Here is a 23051-nt window from a genome sequence, read left to right as displayed (position 1 = left end):
GGAGCCTGTTCCAGTGTGTGACCGCCCTCTCGGTAAAGAAATGCTTCCTAACGCCCAGTCTAAACCTTCCCTGGCGCAGCTTTGAGCCATGCCCAGTCACCCTGTCACTGGATACCAGGGAGAAGAGGCCAGCACCGCCCTCTCCGCTCCCCCTCCTCAGGCAGCTGTAGGGAGCAATGAGGTCTCCCCCCAGCTCCTTTTCTCCAAGCCAGACAAACCCAGAGCCCTCAGCCGCTCCTCACAGGTGGTTTTTGCTGATGTTTGGATTTGTTTGGGTTGGATGGGTTGGGTTTTGTTGTCGCCAAGCTGCGCCCCGGCACTGAGGGATGCCCTTCAGCTCCCAGCGAGCCGGGCCGGCGGAGTGACCCCGCTCCGGCCCTGCCGCCCCGGCAGCCCCGGGCCCCGGCAGCCCTGCGCCCCCGGCAGCCCCGGGCCCCCGGCAACCCCGCGGCCCCGCCCCGGGGCGGTGCTGGGCTCCCCGGCAGCGGGAGGGCCGGCGGCCGCCGCCGCTGCAGGGCGGGAGGCGGCGGGACCCGCGCTGCGGCCCGGCGGGCGGGAGCGCTGCTCGCCGACCGGAGGGGAGCCCGGCGCCGCGGCTGCAGGTGGGGACGGGGCGGCCGGCCGGCCGGTGGGTGTTTTGCAGGGCGCATGGTGCGCGTTGCCGGGGCGGGAGGCGCTCGGGCGGCGGGGTGTTGCGGTGCCTCTCTCCGGATCAAACGCTTTCCAGAGCTGTCCGGCAGGCCGAGCGCTGCCGAGCGAAGGGCTTCCCGGGTGTTTTATTCCTCGCCGGTGCCTTGCCCTGCCCGGCGGCGGGGGGAGAGCAGCCTCTGCCGCGGCGCCGGAGCTTCACCGCTGCCGAGCCCGCTCCGTCTCGTCCTCCTACAGCAAACTGCGGGGTACAGCAGATCAGTGCATTCCTCTGGTGCCTGTGGTGCGCATTCCCGTTGTGTTGGGTTTTTTGTTTGTTGTTTGTTGATTTTTTTTAAGAAAAAAAATCTAAGTTAGGCTCTTTCTAACACAGATTTTCCTTGTTGCTGAGCTCTGCTTTTCGGTGAGCTTATAAACACGCAGAGTCAAGACCGAAGACAGTCCAGAATATTAGACGCAGAGGCTGCAAAACACATGGAGAATCGCGGTTAACGTGGCGGTGGCGGCTGTAATCCTTTCCCTGTTGCTTCCAGGTACTGCACAGCCCCAGAAAATGAATGTTTCCCCACCATGTCTCTCCATGCAGTAGCCTTAGCCAGCTACAGCAGAACAGAAGTCTTCAAGCACCCCCGCTCCAAAAAGGTAAGGCAAGGCGGGCGTCTGAATGCCGCCTCAGCGTTTTCGTTAGCTGGGGGGACTTTTTTTTCCAGAAAATAGCTTTTAGGCGTCAGTGGTTGTGGTAAATATTTTTACATGCTGGCGGTTTCATTACGGAGTTAATTTTGGAAATGCAACCCCAGTGTTGGGGGGGAAGGCTGACTCGTTTATGCTATGAAAGGCGTCAAAATGTCAGGGGTTTTATGGGTTATGGCAGTGCGTTGTGGTACTTTTCATGCATCTCTGTTGTCCTGTTTCCTTATAAGTACTCTTTAATTGCCTCTGTTTGTTTGTTTGTTTCGTTTGATAGTTAAATACTAAAGGAGCGCTTTCCCAATCTGTGATATAGTTGAAATCTAACACCTTGAAAGTAAATGGAAAGCTTTTACCCGAATTCTCAGAACACCAGTTGCTTCTGATAAGATCTAAGAGATGGGAGGTTTGTTTAAAAAAAAAAAAAAAAGATAAAATCTTAAAACTTGGCACTCTCAATATTTACACTTACTGATAAAGTACTTGCATTCACCCTGGTGTCAGGCAGTTGTGATACTTGCATCCTGAGGTAGAGTCTGTTCATTGCTGATGTTAAAAACAATTTTTTTTTAAAAATAAAAGTAATTAATAAAAAATTACTTATTGTAAGAACTACTTTATCCAGTAATATTGACAATATGATATTTATATGTATAAAGCCTGTCTACACGACGGTTTCTCTAAATTAGTGCAGAGGGGAGAAAAAAAAAGAAAGCACTATCAGATACTGAAAAGAGGATTTTTCTAAGCACTGGCATAAGCAAGCACTGAATATTTGAAATTCAGCATACTGTTTTTGGCCTGAAATGTTATTCTTCAGTTGAAAAGGAAATTCTTTGTGGGTTTTAATTTCTTCTGCTTTCCGTGAGCCTGAAGGATATCTGCACTAGATCTGCTCTCTGAGTCGCCTCGCTCTCCCAGGGGACCGTGTGGGGGACGTAGAGGTCAGCACAGGGTGGCAGAGGACAGCACACCTTTTAACTCCCTCCTCCTCATATGGGATCGCAGGGTGCAGGGGAGGGTGAGAGGCATCCTGGGGGTGTTTCTGTGTGGAGACATCGCGCTGATGTCTGTGAGTGGGGAGAAGGCACGAGGTACACCGTGGTTAAGTGCCTTTTAATGATGTGCCTGTCGGAGCAGGGCACCCCTTTGAATTCCCAGGTTTCTGTGATGTCCTTTGCAGGTCCGTGACATACTTGAGGCAATGGAGAGGGAGCGGGAGACAAATGTGTGACCCTCGCAAGGAATTTGCGAGCTTGGGGAGGAGACCTGTTGTTTTGCTGTCCTAAGCGTATCTTGCTCCCTTGCTGGAATTAGCCCCTCCGTATCTGCGCTAAACTGCTTGCCCTGGTTCAGCTTACGCTGGTTTGACAATATAGTAAATCCGGCTTTGGGGTTCGAAATACCAAATTGTAAGCGTCATGACCACACAAAGCAAAATGCTGATCTGGTATAAACCTGCTCAGTCAGTTCAAATGCATTCAAAATTTTTGTCAGCTGGCAGGCTGTGTGCCAGGTCAAGTATTATCTATTTGCGTCGCGTCTCGCTTTATGCTGGGCCAACCACGTTACTGACGTGAACCACATGTACTATGTTCTATCAAATTAGGTAGGTGTGATGATGTGTCGATACACCTGGGAGGTCAGGCGGCACATGCATCAGGTGCTTGTGGAGTCAGGGCCTCATAGATTTAGCTCATAGCTTGTATACATCTAAACAGGCCCGTGCTTCCAGCTACAGACTGGTGGTTTCTTGAATTCTTTTCCACTTCATTGCTGTTGTTTTGACAGGTATATAGACATCTGATTGAGCATTTTGTCTCATATATGCCTTATGCCCATGTTTAATTCTAGCGTGGAGAGTTTCTTTTGGTCACCTGCTTTCTGGAGTGAAATGCAAGGTGCAGAGTTGAGATGCCAGTGCTCTTCAGTTGGTGCGTGTTTCTGGGGAGACTTTCAGACAACCGGAAATACAGGCGGTGGTTAGGTGACTGTCATCAGGCCTTACTTAGCACGGTGTTCTTCCTGCTGGGATGACTGTGAGACTGGGGGTATCATTACCAGAGTACTGTTGTCTTATAACCAAATTGTCTGCCTGTGTGTTCTTGTTCTAGTTAAACCACAAAAGCCTAAAGGTGGCTTTCACCGAGTCAGCGTATTCTTCAAATCCCTCAGTGAGGATTAGCTGCCTTGCTCCGACACCTCAAATCTCCGTTCTCTCAGGTATGCCGGTTTGTTCTAAACCGCCTCCCTCTGGGGAGCTCCGCTGGCGCCTGTGGTGCTAGCAAAAGCTATCGATGTTCGTGTGTACTAAACAAGTATAGCCTGGCTGGAGAGGGAACCTTGCTTATTGGCTCGGAAGGTGCGACAACATCAAAGTATGTTATACAGTTTGTGTAAGTACGGGGTTTTTTGCCTTTTAAATGGTAGTTTGGCCATTTTAGTTATGCTGGCATTTTGAGTGCTCAAGAGTAAAATACTTGAACCATTCAGATGATTCTTGGCAGGTTAACTCCTTGTTCATTCAAGAAATAGTTTCTCAGATTTTAACAGATTACCATAATTACTCACGTGAGTATCAGTTGCAAAACTGAATTTGAGATTTTTTTTTTTTTTTTTAATTGGAACTAACCTATTTCTGGTAGTAGCTTAAAATGTGGGGTTTGGTTTGGTTGGGGTTTTTTTGTTGTTGGTTTGGTTGGGTTTTTTTTAAGCTTGGCAGAGCAGAAGCCCAAGTTAAATTTTTCAAACTTGTTCTTTTTTCTCTTACAATCCACTAAGAACAAGTAATTTAGCAGAGTAAGTCAGCACGGTTATATGATTAGTGCTAGGGATGCTCCATGATGCTGGAGTAGTGGAGATGAGGAAGGATGAGAGGGGATAGAAAGGCTGACGGGATGGGTTTTCCATAGGAGAGCAGAGCAGAAGAGTTGAAGACAGTGAGACTAAATGTTTTGTCTTGCACAGAATAAGATGCTGTGTTCAGCCCAGACAAAGGTATTCCTTGTGTAAGTGAAATGTCAATAGTTATCAAAATTGCTTTCTTTTCCTGAAAAGATCAAAATATGTTTGTTTGAAAGTCAGCTAGCTTTTATTTTCCCATTCCTGCCCTTACACTGCCACAGCTGTCTGCATTGGCAAGGTGTTTCTTTGCAAGTGCAGCCAGTAAAATATGCAGTTCTGCTGCTATTTCTGCAAGAGCTTTGTCCTGATTAAGTGGCAGGTGGCTGGTCCCAATCACTGATGAACTCTTCAGCTAATTTTGACCTGGCTTTACTAGGACAGCATTACTAGGACAGTATAGCTTATATGTGATGTTCTTAATAATTTTTTCAGCTTTGTCTTGACGAGGACTGCTCTTTATATAGACTTGCTTTTCCAAAGTACGTGGGAGGTTTTGTTTTGGTTTTGATCAGTTCATTAGTAAACTTTCTTATCATGCCATTTGAGTGCATGCAGGCTTCCAGATGAGTGACTCATTGAGAGGTTTGCTGTTTTCCACTGAGATATGTCCAAGGAGAGCAACCTCTGGGCAAAGTCTGCAGTCTGCAAGACTTGCTGCTGTTTTCACCAGCGATGTTTAACAATCGTTGTGGTCCTAACTAAGAGTTCTTTGCCCTGGAAATGAATCTTCTTGCTTGTGTCTATTCTTAGAATTTTACAACCGAATTATCTTCCCCAAAGGAGACAGTTGTTAACTTCATTGTCATGATGTGGACTATAGTTTCTTCTTAAACATAGACTTTGTGTCCAATCTCTCTATTGCTTGGATGACGGCAGTTCCTGTGAGGCTTTTTGTTCAAGATATAGGTCTTCAATTTATTCTTGAATAGCTACTGGTTGCAGTGCGCACTTCTACATCACGCTAACGTTGCCACGTTTGCCACTAAAAGCAGTTTTTCCATTTTCTAGTGAACTCCAGTTTTGCAGCAGATCATGCAGGACCTTGGCAGGCAGTACTTTTGATTCCTTTAGAGGCATTGTAATGAACTCGCTGTGACCTAATTTTCGTTATGGGTTCACGTAAATGTTGCCACCCTTATGAATAATGGACTGAAGGTTACTTCAGCCTTTTCCACATGGGGTGTCGACTGAGCTGAAACACGCAATCACGTGACCTTTTATTACTAAGTGTATTTTTTTTTTTTCTTCCTGCTGTATTGATAGTCCATGTCTTGCTATAATGTGACCTTCTCTTTTACTGGCAATAGAACCAGTACCTGTACTGGTAACTGTACCTCATCCTGTTTTGCAGAACAATGATGTTTTCGAGCACGCTGACAATCGGTCACCGTTAAAGTCCTAACTAATTGTGTTTGGCTAGCAGCAGCATACTTCCCTGTTGGTTTATTACCTAGCCTTATCAACGACAGAATTGCTTCCTGGCTGCAGATAGCAAGAGCTTTCTGGCAGGAAGAGGCAGCAGAGAGTGGTCTGTGAATTCAGTTCTTCCCTTTCTTCTCACCCATGTTAAAAATAATGTGCATTTTATTCATGTTGTAAATTAAAATTAATTTTTTTTTTTTTAGGATTGTTTCCTAACCTTTCGGTTTCTTCCCTGTTCTGAACAGATGAATACTTGAGGCCAGCAGTGATTGGACATGCTGGAAGTGTTGGATCGTACCCAGACAGTGCTGAAGCTATCAAAGGCATTCTCGTCTCTGTTTTAAACGCATCTGGTTTGAAGCCCTCGTTGGTGCTGGAGCAGACCGCAATGCAGGGAGCTGAGCATCTGGACAGTGACATGGAACGGTGGGAAGAAAGCAGCGACGGGGATAGCCATGACGACAGCGACAGCGATTCTGCACATCACAACGCTGCCTGTACACAGACAGACATTCGGTTTACAAGGCACCGGGCGTGTTGGGACAACACGCGCTGCGATTCCTCTAAACCTTCACTGGATACTTTCTTTTGTCCCCTAAGTTACTCTGACGGGGATCCCGCTGCTTCCTCCTTCGATGGCTTCACTCTTTCGGACGTGTCCCCTCTGAAGCGGGACTGCTTTACCCAGGTGACGTTAACAGGAGGCACTGTCACATCGGCTGTTGTGCGTTGTGGAAAAGAACGTTGTACTTCCCCTGAAGAAGACTTGACTTTCACAAGGTTTCTTCCCAATTCAACTGTTGGTAAGCCAGCAGATCTGTTGAAATACCCTGATGCTTTGGAGCCTGTGCCTGTCAGCAACAGTGACAGCAATTCTCCCAGTGGACTTTCCCAGTCAGAGCCAGTCAATCGAACAGGTAACCTTTACAGGTCCATTTTTGTTTTAAGATTTCTGTGCTAGGAAGGACAACTGTAATTGAAATGGCACTTGTTCATGGTGATTGTGAATTAGACTAATGCTGTCATTCAAAATAGGAGAGAGGGGAGAAAGGGAAAGCTTAGAAACGAAGGAGAGCCAGAGGGTTAGACTCGGTGAAACGGGACACAGTCGTGCTTGCAGTAGTTGTCCGTCTCATGACACAGAAATGCTTCTCTAATACGCAGCCTTTGGTATAATATAAAGATCTCTGAGCTGTGAGCAATGTAGAACATCCACTGGATGAAGCTTCCACCTTATTTGTTTTGTCTTCACTGTTACCCTTCTCCCAAAAGCAGATAGCATGGATCTGGGCGTTTGGTAGTGATTCATTGGTGTGTGCAGGCTCCTTAGGACATCTCCTTGTGTTTGACGTGAGCTGGAGGAGAGGGAGTCCTTCGGTTCTGGGATTTTGGAGGCAGGGCATTAACATCCATTCTTGTTATGACTAAATTGGCTTGTGCCAGAGCGGGACTATTTTTCCTCTTCCCCTTTCCCAGTGCGCCCGCTGTCTCAGAGACACACGGCCCCATCCGATGCAGATCACGGCCGTTTTACCCCTCACCAGTTTCTGACCATACGGATAATCCCGCATGTTGCCTGTGAAGAGACGCAGACTGAGGGCTGCTAGCAAAGGGTGCCTCTCCTGTCCCTGCAGCGGCAGGGGGCTCAGGGCAGCACAGGCCCGCAGGCGAGGACCTGTTCAGGTGGGGTGCTCGGTGCGGAGCCCCCAAGATGGCTGGCGGGGCGGCTGGCCTGACCTCGGGGCTGCATGTACCTCCATGAGGTGTGCCGGCCTTCCTGGGCTGCGGGGCCCCTGCCCTCAGCTGGGACACCAGAACAATCCCCTTGTCTTTAATACCTAACATTGATACGAACAGCCTTTGCTACAGCAAGATGAAGCATCTTTATTTTATTTATAAAGGGTGTTATCAGTATCTATGAGTGCCAGAAAGATGATGCGACTGAGGCCTGATTTTCACTGGAAAGAAGGCAAACGGCAGGGAGCACTCAGCCTGCCTTTGTATTATAAATAAAAATGGCAAAGGCTGTTTGTTTTTTGTGGTTGGTTTTTTTTTTTTTTTTTTTTCCTTCTCCCTTTGGTCAATAGTAGTCCTAGTGGTGATGCTCTGTTGAGTTCCACTTCCAAGCTCTGGTCCTTTCTAGCTATTCACCCAAAGCTCCTCCAAGGCCTCAAGTCAGCAGAGAGGTCTCAAATAGGCACGTGCTGTTGCAGGACTGGGAGCTTTTAACAGTAATAACTCTGTCATCTGGGGTAGGATGTTGTCAAGAATTAGTATGGCAACGATTATGGTTGTTTCCTTCTGCTGGGTGTTTTGTTGGCCCTGTGCGTTCGAGAGGTGCCCGTCGGGGAGAAGGAAACCACACCCGGCGGTCGGAGCTGGCTGGGGCCAGTCGCGCAGGTTTGGGTAACCAGGTCTGGAAAACACAGCCCAGGTTCTCCGTGTCAGCAGGGACCGTGAGGCACGTGTGTAAGAACAATTAAATTGTGTGTGACTCGATCTTCTGGCGCAAGTAGGACCTGTGACAAGCTTGTGTTGGGTCAGTAGCGCTGCTGGCTCTCCAGAAAGCAAAGAGAGGAATACAGCAGCCAGGCGACTGAAGAAGTACCGTCCTTGATTTTACTAACAAATACTTTTTATGGGAGCTGGGATCCTGTTAGTGTGCAACGTGGCGGGCTCTGTCTGCATTAGACTTTGGTCTGCTCTGTACAAAGTGAAAATTTCTGCATTTCATCGTTCCTTATTGCTTCCAGCCATTTAACTTGCCGCTGGGTAGCCTGGGGTGGGGAGAGTGGGGTCTCGTTCTCCCCTGCATTGTGCAGGACTATGAGGATGGGAAAAACAAATGGCAAACTGAAAAGAAATAAAATGCCTAATGTGAAGGCAGGAATTGCACAAGAGCATCTCCTGACTTGCCATCCTTTCCATTGCTATCTCAGAGGTGGTGGTTTCTCTCAGAAGAATTGGTGAAGGATGCACAAGATGTAAGAAAATGACATAAGATGACTTAAATCAGAATAAATATTTTTGCTAGTCCTGTGAGATTCCTGTTAGGCCTTGTTAATACTTTTAAGGGCCATTTTCCAGTTGGCTCATGCAGCCTTCTGAAAAGGCTTCGTCATTGTTAATGAAGAGCCTGTGCCTGAATTTGATGTTTTCTGGGGGCTTTGTTGTGGCTGGTGTGTCACTGGCAGTGCACAGGGATCGTTCTTGCTTTTAACCTCTGTGTGCATCAAGGTCACTTCCTTCTGTGGCTCCTGAGGGCTCCTTCCCCAGCCCCAGCAGCCTCTGGGCAGCAGTGCTCAGGAGCAGAAGGGCAACCAGATCGCTTTTTGCATCAGACCCAGAGTTACGCCCCGTTGCTAGATGTGCTGGGCTCCTTCCCTGTGCTGCTTCCCACTTTACATTCTTTTCACTTAAAGATGCAAGTGGGATGCAAGAGGTAAGCAATAGAGAAAGCTCCCATTAGATTTCAAAATTATATTTAAGATGAATTGCATCTTATATTTTTAAAGAGAAAGGAATAATTTCCCCATTTCCTTCTTTCTGCTTATTTCTAGTTCAGAGAGTAATATTTGTTATCTTAACTGATGAGAATGTAGGCTTTTATCAAGCTGTAGAGCCTTTAGCACTTACTTGTACTCCCCTCACACTGCTTATCCACTGAGATGAATCATCAAATAGTGGATGAAAATAACCTGATTAGGTGATTAAATCTGTTTTGAAAAGTCAGATCATCAGCCTTTCCGTTTTTCCTCCATGGTGTAAACAATGGAGGTGGTAATAATTCTGTACAAAAACACTACGTCGCTATGCTCGAGCACAGTATTGACTTTCCAGCCTGATATCACCGATGCTCAGGGAAGCGTAGCATGGCTTCTATAAATAATTTCTTGTAGCAGTGGTTTTGTTTTGAAAACGAAACATGAGGTCTTGATCTCACACCTTCAGTTCTCTGGGGAAGGAGATTGTGACTGTATTTATATATAAAAAAGCAATCCGTGGTACATCTATGGAAAACCAGATGCGTGCTCTGCTCCATAGTGAAAAGTTCTTAACGGGAAAAAGAGATGAATTTTGTTTCACATGCTCATCATACTCAGCAGCGAATGGCAGGAAAACAAAACTGCTCTTCTGGGAGGCAGGGAGTAATGTGGCTACTGCGTCCCCCCCAGTTGTACATACTACCATGTAGTATGGGTTGGATTTGGAACCAGGAGGGAGATTTCCTCGAGGTATGGAAACATAATGGCAAAGTTTTTTCCAAACTTGCTGCAGTCACACAATACCAGCAGTGATTCAGGGAGTCTTTTAAGGCTGATGCATCTCTCTGCGTGCCCAGACCGCAGTGAGATTTCCTTTTCTTCCAGCTATTGTGAATGAGCAGAGGGCAGTGTTAGCTGGCTGTGTTGCAAACTGCAGAGCATGGCTGTAATCCCAGCCCGAGGTTCTGGCTGTGGCTGTCCCCAGCGGCTCAAGCCATAGCTGGGAGAGGGCTGGTCTTGGGAGTGCAGTGGTGCTGTCACCGCACGGCATTTAAATTGTGTTTTCCTGGTAGTTGATACTCATGCTTCAGGTTGCCAGCGTAGTTCACATGCCAACGTGTTCCTCGTATTTCTCTCTCCTTCTCCTTATCTTCCACCACAACCTCCAGCCCTAAAGGTGTTCAGTTTTGGGAAAGAAAGCTTGCTTTGCTTTCTGGAAGTCACCCTGCACACATCCTGGGAGCTGCAGAGAAAGAAATAACTAATAAAAGTTCTCGTTACACCCACAGGTTCTACTTCTCCTTTGAACATAAGTGCTATACCCTTGAATCGTTCGTTGCAGGACATCTGCATGCTTCCAGAAGATGTGGAGAAGGTGAGGACAGCAAAGACTATTGTCATAATGGTTTTTCCGTTTTATAGTGGCAAAACTGAATGACAGGAGGTGTTTCTCAATAACAGAACTTTCTGATAGATGGACTAATCTTTACAAATACTGTATTTTCCCTCTTCTTCCCCTCTCTGGGTGAACCGACAAACCGAAAAGCCTATTTCTTAATTTATTTTTACTCTTAATCCATTAATTAAATATTTAAATTATTTTAAAATACTGTACACTTTAAAACACCGTACATTTCTGCTTTTCATTCCATCATTTTCCCACACATTCCTTGAAACCAAACTTCAAGATTATTATAGTCAATTTAAAGTTACGTTAGAATATGTTTTGTAGAATTTGTTGCAGCTACATGCACGTGGATGGGATTTACCTCCTGCTTTTACTATCAGGAGACAGGGAGAGGTTGGTTTTTTTTTTTTTGTGTGCGTGCTTATGATGATCATGTGAGATTGCTGTAAAAGAATTACAATGTGAATAACAAGCACAGTAACTGTAACATCTGCAGTAATTCAAGCAGTATCTCATGGTTTTTAATTTGCATAAGGGACCCAAACGGTCTTAGGTGTGTTGCCAGATAGGCAGCCCATTTGAGCTTATAAACAGAGATAAAGATGAGAAGATAATGCTGTCACGCATAACTGTGCTAAGTGTTAATCTTTTCTAAAAATTGGAAAGGAGGGGTTAATGTTATAATTAGTCATTGCAATGAGTAAGATTTAATACAAAAGAGTTTTAAAAATGTGCCTAGAAAAGGAGATTTTTTGCTGGACTGTGGATGTGTGTGTGGTCCCATGTCCTGGGCCCAAGAGGTAATCATCTTTGTGCCCATCACTGGTTTTACTGGAGTGGCAAGTTCTGCATTTGATTTGAAGCTCTCAGCATCCCTAAGGTGCATTTGGAAAAAAAAACAAAAAACAACCAAAAAACCAAAACCCAAAACAACTAAAAAACACCCAATAAATCACACACCAAAACCCTATAAGGTTGTGAACTCGTTTTTCATGTTGCTTTTTGTGAGAGGTGTTTCAGGAGGGAGATGATGTTTCTCTGTTTGTAATATGGGAACCAAAACCAAAGTAATTTGTTTTCAGTCACAGGGAGACCAGTGAGTAGATATCAGAAACCACAGTCTGAGAACTATTGAGTGAGGCAGGATTGCATCAGCTACTTCTTTTGTGCAGATGATTGGGGGCTGATGTGATTACAGGTTAAAAGATATCAAGAGCTCAGTCCATTATGACTTTAAAAAAGTCCATTAAGCTCAGTCCATCAGGCCTTTAAAAAAAAACTAAACTAAACCCAAACCAAAACCCAAAACATTTTTACGTTGTGAAATAATCTCTTTGAAACTCAGGAAACTGAAAACTAAGGTACTTTGTGTCAGCAAGTCTTGAGAGTTGTAGTTGTGTGCCAGGAGGGAGATGGGCCAGCTGATCTAGAGGGACTTTCCACTGATGCGAGTGGGAGGGAAGAAAAGTGGGAAGGTTGGTGTGTCACTGCTGAGTTGGGACTGGGTCCTAGGGTGATGGACCTAGCGGGAGGCAGAGCTGAAAGCTGATAGAGACATGCTGAGTACAGGAGTGCCTGTATCCTGTTCCACCTTTTTGCAACTCTCAGATACGCTCATAATTGTTTCTGTCAGCAGGACATGCTGATGTGCTGTGCTCTGCTGCTAACTTGGGGTTAACCATTGCCACCCAGGCTTTTTGAATCTTCAAAGTAGGAGGTGTCCTCTTTATCTCCCAAAAGCAAAAAGGCTGTTTAATTCTTTCCTTTGCTAATGGTGTGTCCTGAAGTTCACTGAAAGTTGTCTCTGGAGAAACTGCACCAAGTGATGTTAATGAGTGTTAGGGAAAAGATGAAAGTCTGTTCAAACACCCACAGGGACTTGCAGGCTGTTTCTAACATTGAGGTTAATCTCTTTTAAATGTGTTTGGCTGTGGACAATAAGAAAGCAGTGATGTCTGTTGTACTCCTTAAGATTTAGCTGTTTCCAAATGCTGATGTCTTTCTTCATGCTTCCCGTACAGGTTGTAGGGGATGTCATGAATACTGATGTGGGCGGTAGAATTTTCTGAGCCTAAGCCACTTTTTAGAAAGCTTTAATTTTTCTGCACTCAGAATCTCTAGCCTTAGGTACTGCCATGGTAATTTAGACAGAGGTTTAGCCTTGCACAGTGCAAACGTGCAGTTGGGAGGAGAGGGGGAGAGTATCCTGGGCATCTCTGAGTGTCCTCCCGCACATCTGAGAGCACCTAACCCTTCACGATGCATCCAGTGTTGAGCTGAGCCTGGGCTAGGAGGCTGTGCCCACGCCAGCGGCAGTAGCGCAGGGGAGCTAGGGTTCCCATTTACCCTTATCACAGACTTTCGATGTAGCCTTGGGTTGACCATGTAAGTTATCACACTGCATATTCCCTGCTTCGCTACCTTAACTCTTAACACATGAAAGCGTTTTACTAGCTTCTGTACTACCCACCACCTGAAGATCCACAGTCCCTTCAAAACCAGCCTCTTCTGGTCCCATCCAAGTTAGCATGCGTGCAAAACTGCTTCTGCACACTGACTTGAAATTAAATCCTATTAAATAGGTTACATGGATTCACACTTGCATATTAAATAATGCAGTGTAACTAGAGGACTATATCCCTAAAATGCATACATATTGATGAATTAGGCATGTAATCAAGTTTGGTTTTATCTAATAGATGGGTAAGATAAAAGTAAATTGTATGTTTTAATCAAGGGTGAGACAATTATCTGGGCAGTTGCCTTTTGCATGTTGTCTCTGAATTGCCCTTGGGGTGGTTTTTATTTTTTTTGATATTTAAATGAAAGGTGAGATAGCCTTACATTTTCATTTCTTGAGTTGAAAAAGTATGGGGAAAAATTATCTATTTCACTTCATCTTAAGTAAATATCAAATATGCTGTGTACTAATGAATGTTCCAATGTCGCGCCCAGGAAAACGCGCACTTTTTTGTTGCAGATATGATTATAGCATCACTAGAAAAAATGAAATGTAATATCCTAAGCCGACAAGCAGAGTCCTGGGGTGTGGAGGAAACAAGTGGATCAGATGGCAGCTATCACACTGATTTGGAATTATCTTCTTACCCTGGAGTGAAGAAGTCTGATTCTTCTGTTGCCTCTTCAGACAGTGGTTATGAAGGCAAGTTGCTTAGTCTACAACGCAACCTTGTCTGACAGCCTTTGCCATTTATTTTTGTGCAAGAAAATACTAAATAATTTTGGGCATTGCTTGGAACCAAATTCTCTTTGAGTCTCTCAACAGAGCTGTATTCCTTGATGACCATTATGCCACAAGTGTTTTCCCTGTGGGTCAAATTCTTTCTTTTGAATGCTCACATCTGTGTTTTACTACAATTTTTTTCTCTTTTACATGAAAAACAAAATGTAAGGTTGAAGTGCGGCATGCTAAGCACAACTCTTAATAGAGCGTGCCTGTAGTTGGCTGGTTTTCTCTTTGCTTTAAATCCTTTTTTGCAGGATTTGAAACCTGGCGCTTTCCTTCTGTGCTTCTGCAGTATGCAGATCAGGCCACGCAATTGATTTGAGTGGAACTGCCCGGAGTATTCATTCACATATAGTTTTGAGGCAAGATAATAAATCCTTCGGGCACTATAATGCTTGACTCAGCCCATGCATTTTTAAGTAGACTTTAGTCTCTGAGTAACATGGATCTTACAGATGGAACTGAAGTCTAAATAACATAACTTGTGGGGAAAAATGAATGGTGTGTTTGCACGCAAGAAGGGGAGAGACCATGGATAATATAAAACCTTTTGTTTTAGTCTCTAGAAGCTTCTTCCTAAGAAACTGAGGGACATGCTGTATAACAGACTCCCAAGAATTGGTGTATAAAAATAAATAAATAAAATTGCTCTGTAAATACAGGCTGTGTGCTAAAGTTTTGGTAACTGAAGAAAAATATAAATGCAATTGTGCTACTCTATAAATGCTGTAAAAGTTTAAGTGGTGTTGTCTTTGTTCCGGACAGGCTGTGCTCTGCTGCCTGTCAGCTCCCCAGTGCATCTACCATCACATCATGAGGTTACCAGATTTTGTTGCCACAGTGACTCAGAGGATGAGTATGTAATTATTGGTAAGACTTTAAAATTATAACTGCAGAAACACCTCTGTTGTTCAGCTGAATCTATTGCATTGTTTGGAAAATCTATTGGCTTAGTAGATGTTATCGCAGGAGATACGAGAAAATGGAAAGAGCGATGTATGCATGAATCTTTATTAGAACGCATGCAGAAATATCAGAGTGGTGCAGGATTTCCTTTCTACAAAATAACACATTTGCTGGTTTGAGGGACTGAAATTATGCCTAAGGATTAAACCCAGTGAATGTGGGTGAGCAAAGTGTGAAACTGGTACAGCCTCAGCCAACTATAGCAGCATTCTTTGAGAGAATTTAGCACATGATCATTTCCTAATTAAAGAGGTTGATTAGGTTTTAGGCAGCCCTCCGTCTGTTTCAGGACTAGAGTAGACTGTCCCCTTATAGTCACCAGTGCTCTGCTTCTCTTCAGGACATCCTGAGTTTCTTTGGTTACCTTCTGGTTTTTACATACACAGAAACAGAAACCCTTAAAAGTAGCCTGAGCAACGTTTAACTTCTATCTTATTTTTTTCCTGTTAACAAATGGGTTTTTTTGCTTCCTTCAGTTTTAGACATTTGCTTATTTTTTCACCTCCTCTTTCCCTAATCTAAGAATGAAGAACTAGCTCCCAAAGCTGCATTTCTAGTGGCAAGAGTTATTTTGACGTGTATGAATGGGGAAGCATTTGTCTTCATAACAATATGTGTGGCCAAAACTAGTGCTACACCTTGTCTGCATAAGCGTATTTTGTCTATATAAACATTATGAAGTGTGTTCCATTCATCTCGCCTGTTACTAACTTGTTTATAGCATTAGCTGGCATGTTTGTGATCAGTGTCACCAGGTATCTGTCAATGACCGAAAAAAATTCTGTATATTATTATTTATGTCTAGTGCCTTATGGCTGGACTTGGACTAGCAGGCACTTAGTCTCTCCTTACCGATTCTCCTGCTCTTGAAGGGAGGCTGATGGTGATGATATGATGCGTAGCTGTTAGGGAGTACTCTTCATCAGCGGATGTCAGAGATCTACGGAGGAGATAAGACTCCTTATGCCTGTTTTACAGCCAGGGCTGAGGTTATTTTCCACATCCACCAAGGGTGTTGTAAAGATGAATATATTTGAAAGTGACACTGGTAACACAGAAGGTAGATTTAAAACAGTGCTGAGTAATGGAAGCTTTGTTTCTTAGATGGCTTGATAAAATTTTCTCTTTTACCACAGAACTTGAAGACCTTGAAAATCTGTCTGTTGTCCCAGATGAAAGGTAATGCTGTGTATCTTTACTATAATAGCCTGGTGGCACTACCTTTTCTGATGACCAGCTTTCTGGTGACTCTTCTGGCTGGGGCGGGGAAAGGTCTGGGAGTGGTAGATTTGGCCCTCCCAAGGAAGGGGAAGGAATGCTGCTTGACAGCAAATGTCTGTGGTGTTTGGCTTAGCAGAGTGTTGCTCTGGTCCTGGAGTCTTGCTGAAGGGTGGTGGCTGTGGCTCTGCGAGGGCCTGGGTGTATCAAAGCAAGGGGATAGGAATGACAGGATGGGAGAAAACTTTTCAGGGATGCAGAAGAGGCAGTGGAGCTGCTGATGACATGGTGCTATTTTTCACTGTCTCTATTGCTTAACTTTCAGATCACCTTTTGAACCAGGCAGCAATTCTGCTGAAGCGACAGCTCAGGAGTTGTGCAGAGCTTTCAGAAAACACTGGTTGCAGATAGACTCTGCAGTTCAACTGTCTGGTTGCCTGAGCTCATCTAAGCAGAGAGTGAGTTTGAGCTGAAAACAGAGGGCTCTTTATTCGGTTCCCCAAATAATCATTGTCTTACTGCAGCTGCTTCACTGTTAGGGAAAGGGGGAAGCTGCATTTAAAAAAGAAAATAAATACAGAAGAGTACTTACAGTTTTTATTAGTTTACTTTAGAAAATTTTTAGAAAATTTCCTCTCTCTTTAGCGATTTTCAGCACATTTAAGATGTGCAGTTGTGAACAATCAGGATGTGCTTTCTTCTGGGACTGATACAAGGGAGTTTAACTGAGGGGGGACTACATGCAGGTGAAAACTGAACTTTAAAATCCCTGAATATAAATGGAGATGTTTTATAGCATATGTCCAGCTGATGGGCTGTTCATCTTCATGAGTTTGTCTTTCCCAATAGTCTGTGTTGAAAGAAGAGATTCCAAGAGAGCTTGAGTCCAGTTTGAATCTGGCTGAAGAAATAAAGATCATATCCAAATTAAGAGGATCTTCTGGCTGGGCCCCACCAAGATCGCAGATTATATTTAATATTCACCCTTCAGTCAAGTAAGTCTAAGGGATCTGAGCATTGTCATTTAGTACAGCGTGGGGGTTTGTCTAAAGCCTGCTGAAGCTGATGGAGAGAGCCTGGGTGATTTAACAGAACCTACGGTTAGAGCTAGTGCATGGTGCAGCCTTCTGCAGTGTCTGTCACCAGCTTCGCTAGAAAGCAGATGGCATCTTTTTCCCTCTGTTGGCACGTCCTGATTAACGTGGCAAGTGCACTTTTACATGTGATAATACACATACTGTTTGGCGTTACAGTGACAGTGTGCTTAGCTGGACTCCTAAAAATCTCATTTTGTGAGACTACCTGGAGAATATTTTTAAGAGTTTCCCCACTTCCCTGCTGATATGGGTAGTAGGTTTTTCAGAAAGGGGGTAGAAAACGGGTTGTGTTTGGGGAAACTACTGTCTCACTCCGCTTAAAGTGCTGTTAAATGCACACAGTAGGCAAGCTGGCTAATTCCCTGTGTTGTTGCAGGTCCAGCTGCTTTTTCAATTGCAGATGTGGATTTCCCCCTTGATATTGATGCCACTTTAAGAAATGGAAGAGAATTTAATTCTTGGAACAAGCCATATTTAGAAGTAGGAATTGATGGTATATCCTCCACAGAATAGCTTAGAGACTCCCACTAAAGTAGTAATCTGCATCTCCTTCCAGAACCCCTGTCTTCATGCGGAGGAGCAGAAGTCAGCTTCTAATTTGGATATTTTCACTGGTGCCAGTGTAGCTCTCTTGCAATTTTTAAGAATGTTAACTAAACTGTGTTTTGGATGCTGAAAGGTGTAACGGTTTGCCTCTGTATGCAGGAGAGATGCAGTGGTGGCTGCCCAAAACTTTACATGTGTTGGTTGTGGAACCCCGATAGAAAGCAGTAAGTATTACCAAAAGGGAAAAAAACTAATAAATCCGTTACCAGTGATCAGGCTATAATCTTCACCCACATAGATGTACCACAATTGTAAAATTATCTGAGCTAGAACGAAAATCTCATTCTTGGATGTACCTGCAATAATAAAACAGGTAGTGGGATCTTACCACTGCCTGGAATTTCTCATTGCAGAGAGAATACAATACTTGATAGATGTCCTTCTCGTACACAGTGAAAATTCATGACAACCAATAACAGAACAGGAAAAGCTATTAAAAAATCAAGCTTCCAGGCTGGAAGGTGCTAGTTTTACAGCTTCTAATGGTGTTTTCTTTCTCTGTGTCAATTTACACATTCCAAAAGTCTCTTTTTAGAGACTTTATGGAGGCTTTATGCAAGCTTATGGCATGTGTGGATTTGCTCTTTTGGGGTGTCTTTTTAAAACTTTTTTTTCTTAAAATCTTGATCACAGATGCCCGTTTGCTTTATTTGTGATGCTTTGTGAGAACTGCTCAAAAACATGATGATTTACAGGTCTGACAACCAGACCTTGCCTAAGAAATCTTTGAAGTGGCTTTCAAGACTTGTTCTGGATCTGCTCACAAAAGAGCAGCATTTGCGAGGGCCTGTAAAGTATCAACAGTCTATGATGGCACACTAACTCGAGCAGACCTGAGATAGCTGGGAAAAAACGCACAAACCTCTTCATATGAAAAAGTATTATACAAACGTGACTCCAAGATCAGCTTGTCTTTCCATTTGGTGAAAGTATTTTGTTGTGTGTTTTATCTCGTGTCTCTTTTTTACGGGTAAAGCAACAATGGTTTCTCTAAGATCTCATGGTGATAAATATAATCAGTTCAGTTTGACAAATACGGAAGTGAGGAAAGCTTTCTCTTCTAATGCAAAGTACAGACTTTGTGCACATGTTTACCACAATAATAAAAACCCCTACTTAAAAAAAAAATAAAAGAATCCCTTGCCCCCTCAGTCCAGTAGATCTGACTTATTTAGACAGAATGAGCCTACAGACAAGAGATGCATCCCATAAATATTCACAATTTCCTTGCTATCTACTTGCAGAATATATCAGGAGACTCCGCTATTGTGACTACCTGGGGAAATACTTCTGTGACTGCTGCCACAGCTATGCCCAGTCTTCCATTCCGGCCCGAATACTGATGAAGTGGGACTTCAAAAAATACTATGTATGCAACTTCTCCAAACACCTTCTGGACAGCATATGGCAGCACCCAATTTTCAATGTGTCATGTATTAACGAAGCCCTCTACACAAAAAGTAAAGAAATGGACAGGGTGAGGGTAAGTGTGTCCTTTTTTTATTGGGAATTTGTGCATTTGAGACTTTTGGGAAGAACTCCTTAGGGCAAGTTGTCCTTTGCTGTGTGTGTATGTAGAAAGGAGGCAGAGTTGGTTTCTCCGCACTTAGACTTGTCCCATCGCTGCTTCTGGGACTTGGCCTCTCTCCCCTCAGATGAGGGGGAGGAGGGAGAAGTTTCCAACCTATGCCAGAGGTCTCATTGTCTTTGGGAGGTGTTTCCTTATTGGTTTCCAGTTCTAGTTCATGGCAGGTAGCTGGGCTCCTGCAGTAAATATTTACCTCTGCTTGGCAATTGGCTGTTGGAAAACTCCAGAAGATTTGAATGACTCCTTCATTTTGTGGGCTGTTAGAGAACACACGCTCGGCTCATCTAAGGGATGTACCTCCTACAGCTTGAGGAAGGGTGCTCTGCCAAAGATTACAAGTTGCCATGCATTGCCTTCTTGGCTGAGGAGACACTTATCTGTTCTTACATAGGTTTGGGTCTAGCGTGTGCTGACATGGAGCCATTTGTAGCGTTAGGAATTGCTTCCCTTGTCAGTGAATAAAAGTGGCCTTTGCCTTCCTTGGCCTTCTGTGCATCAGACAATCCATTTGTTTAATTCTGTGCTCAGTGTGAAGTTCCTATTTTTAGGTGTGGCTTGACGTACTGACAAAGGTTGCTGTCTCAAATAGTGGTGTTCCTCACTTATGAATATATAAATGCAATTATTTTTCATTTAAAAATTGTTTTGTTTTTCCCCCTTCATGTTTTAGGAGACACAAGAACAGCTTTTTCATTTAAAAAAGCTCTTGAAAACCTGCAGGTTTGGTGAAAGGTATGGGCTATGATTGTGCATGAAAAATAGCTTATTAAAATGTACCTAAAGTGCTTATAGAGCCTTCTTCTCTAGAGACATTTGAGTGCAGTTTTAAATGAGTTAATACGAGCATTAGAGAAAATTCTGATAATAAAACTTCCTTCTATTGCACTGCAAACGTTCAGTGAAGAACAGGTTTTATGTGGTAGCTTTCTGTTTCTTGTAACATACTTAGACATTTGGTTTTAAATGTTGAATGATTTTTGTTAGGTGTATATTTTTTTCCTACTCTCTCTCTCTTAGGTTCTCTCCCATTCTCAAAAGGTCAAAGATACTTGTGTATATCTCTGAGATGATTTGCCTTTAAAAAAAGTTAACAGATGTGTTCCTTGAGGGTTTAAAGATTTCTTCCAGAAATCTGTCATAATGCTCAATTCAGTTTGTTTTATAAACATATTCAGACGAAAGTAGTAACCAAAAGTGAAATATCAAAACATGACCTTGCTTGTTACTGCAAATTAAACATTTTTCGTATTCACCTTTCCAAACTATGGGCATAACTGATAGGTAGACATGTGAATGATAAAACCACTGCAGCATTTCTGACCTTTTTAAAAACAGACATAAGCAAAATAAGCTTTAAAAGCAGGTTCTGTTCTCTCTTTGATATGGACCACCTCTTTTATGCATCAATTACGTGTTATTCACCAGAATTAAATATAAACGTTTTTTAATGTCTCTCTTCTGGACAGCTACCTGTGATTCCATTATAGAAATAAACATTAGGATCCTCACTGTACCTTCTATGTCAGTGATATTTTAAAAGTAATAGCTATATTTTCAGTGTTCACCCACTTAGTACAAGCATAGTTTCACCCAGTAGTGACCTATGTAGGATAAAACCCCTTAAAGTTCTCTTTAGAGAGGAAAAAAAAAAAAAAAGTAAATAGCCCTAGCTTATTGCATTAGGTACTATATGGGATTTTACCTATTGTTCCTGAGGTAGGAGAGAGACCTTTACTCATCATTTAAGAATGGCTGGGATAACTTTGCATGGCAACTCCAGTGCCTGAGGAATGCCAATTTAAAGCAGGGATTTTATTCTAAATCCCAAACCCTCCAGTTTTTGTTAGTGTGATCTCAAATTGGGAGGGGAGGTAGGATTTAGTGTGAACTTGCCTTTTATGATCCCTGGGTGACTAGAGAAGTGAAAGAGGCTTCAAATTCTTCAAATATACTTGAAAAACAACATTTTGTAACTTGATTTGTTTTTTCTTTCTCTTTGCAGTGTACTGAAGGAATTTGAACAGCTCCCCAGCCATCTGACAGAGGAGCTGCATCTCTTCTCACTGGATGATCTGGTGAAGATCAAACGAGGGCAGTTACTGCCCCTTCTTAAAGATATTCTGAAGAGCTCCACCTCCCATGTGGATGGTTGTGAGGTAAGGAAAAGCTAGTGCTCTTAGTGTCCTTGCAGCTGCTAGTGTGAGGAATATCCCTGCTGACATTCCCAAATAATTTTTTCTTAAATTAAAAGTAAATCAACTCTTTTGCTGTCCTTGTAGCTCTGTCAAGCAAAGGGGTTTATCTGTGAATTCTGTCAGAGCGCAGATCTGCTCTTTCCACATCAGATTGCCAAATGCAAAAGGTGCACAGGTATGTTCCAGACCAAACATTTTTCTTTCTTCTTTGGGGGGGTGTTAGTGTTCAGACATATTTTAGGAAAACATTGAGAACTTGCTTCACTGAAAGTACGTATATTTGAAAACATGCACCTGTATTTGAAAACCACGGATAGCATTTATCTTTGAAAACCAGCCTGTGGCAGCTGTCTTGCGTCAGTGAATTCAGAGAGCAAAACCAGGGACTTGCCTGAACATAATTATGGCTGCAGGGGGAGGCTATTTTTTGGGGTCTACACATGAGAGCGAGCCTGGGACAGTGCTATACAGCTGTTATATCAGATCTTGCTGACATTTATGGTAAATCCTGCGAATCTTATCAAAATGTTTAGTCATAGTTATTACGGTGGTGGTTGTTGTCCCGGCCTTGCACTGCTTCTGTTTACTTTTATACTTGGGTGATTAGATAGAACATCCTTCAAGGAACACAGCTATTGATTCATTTTTTAATTTGTTTTTTTTCCTGAATGTTAAACTGCTTGTATGTTTAAACAGAGTGCAAAACATGCTTTCACAAAGCATGCTTCAAGTCCGGAGGCTGCCCCAAATGTCTGCGGATTGCAGCTCGGAGGACGCTTTCAGAAACTCCGTCACTGGTGTCTCCATGAAACTGGATTCCAATGATGACTGCTGATTTCAAAAGATGCTCAAAGCCAAATCTTCAGGTGCCTGACTAAGAACTAAATAATGTTGTTTTAGACATTACTATTTTTAATGCATATCTCCTTTATGGGGGGGTAAAAAAAAAAAAAGGAGAAAAAAAAAAAAAGAGACTTTAATATCATCATTGAAAACTCACCCTAAATGAGTTTCATCTTAACTGGTGACAGAAAGACAGGATGTTAATTCTGTGAGCAGCCTTTTGTTGCTATGTTTTGTCCTTGTATGTAAGAATTTTAATATTCTATTTTTCCATATAAAAATTATTCTTCTCTGTAATTCTGCAAATAGTGTATAGATAGTAAATGAGTGTTGGAAATCCTTACCTGTGTCGGATTTTGGAAATAGGACAAAGTGGTAAAGTATGAAATCACTCTCTCAAAAACTCTACAACAGAAAAACCTTGCCTGCAAGCTTTAGGCAGATGCTGATCTGAAATTCAGTTCTGGCAAATGCTTAATGTGAACCAGTGGATTTTAAGTTTCTTTTAAACAGATGTATGCAACAGCTTGTGGTGGGTTGACCTTGGCCTGCTTCTGGATGCCTATCCAGCTGCTCTCTTACTCCCCGTCCTCAACAGGACAGGGGGAGAAAATAAGATGGAAGAGCTCGTAGGTTGAGATAGAGACAGGGAGATCACTTACCAACTACCGTCACAGGCAAAACAAACTCAAATTGGGGAAAGTTAGATTTATTGCCAATTAGAAATTGAGTAG

At 43.3% G+C, this 23051-nt stretch overlaps 1 protein-coding gene across 3 annotated transcripts; it reads left to right on the top strand.

Annotated features, from left to right (window-relative positions):
* The first annotated feature begins 202 nt into the window (after positions 1–202).
* On the top strand, positions 203–22660 carry RUBCNL (rubicon like autophagy enhancer). 3 transcript variants are annotated; one of them, XM_087757492.1, is made up of 16 exons: positions 203–244; positions 1182–1290; positions 3453–3561; positions 5910–6581; positions 10439–10524; positions 13513–13720; positions 14570–14674; positions 15907–15949; positions 16314–16446; positions 16838–16983; positions 17791–17855; positions 18936–19174; positions 19950–20011; positions 21282–21435; positions 21559–21649; positions 22171–22660. In XM_087757492.1, the coding sequence occupies exons 2-16, from the start codon at positions 1219–1221 to the stop codon at positions 22281–22283; spliced, it is 2298 nt and encodes a 765-aa protein (XP_087613618.1). In that variant the 5' UTR covers positions 203–244; positions 1182–1218; the 3' UTR covers positions 22284–22660. The 3 variants fall into 3 exon arrangements, with proteins under 3 accessions (XP_087613618.1, XP_087613616.1, XP_087613617.1); XM_087757490.1 differs by lacking the exon at positions 203–244 and adding an exon at positions 500–602; XM_087757491.1 differs by lacking the exon at positions 203–244 and adding an exon at positions 506–602 and having other exon boundaries at positions 1022–1290.
* Positions 22661–23051: the final 391 nt, after the last annotated feature.

The sequence above is a fragment of the Nipponia nippon genome, unplaced genomic scaffold, assembly GCF_047370975.1.
Source record: "Nipponia nippon isolate SJK-2023a ecotype South Korea unplaced genomic scaffold, ASM4737097v1 scaffold_2, whole genome shotgun sequence".
NCBI classification, from domain to species: Eukaryota; Metazoa; Chordata; class Aves; order Pelecaniformes; family Threskiornithidae; genus Nipponia; species Nipponia nippon.
This window is presented reverse-complemented; position numbering and strand designations above follow the sequence as displayed.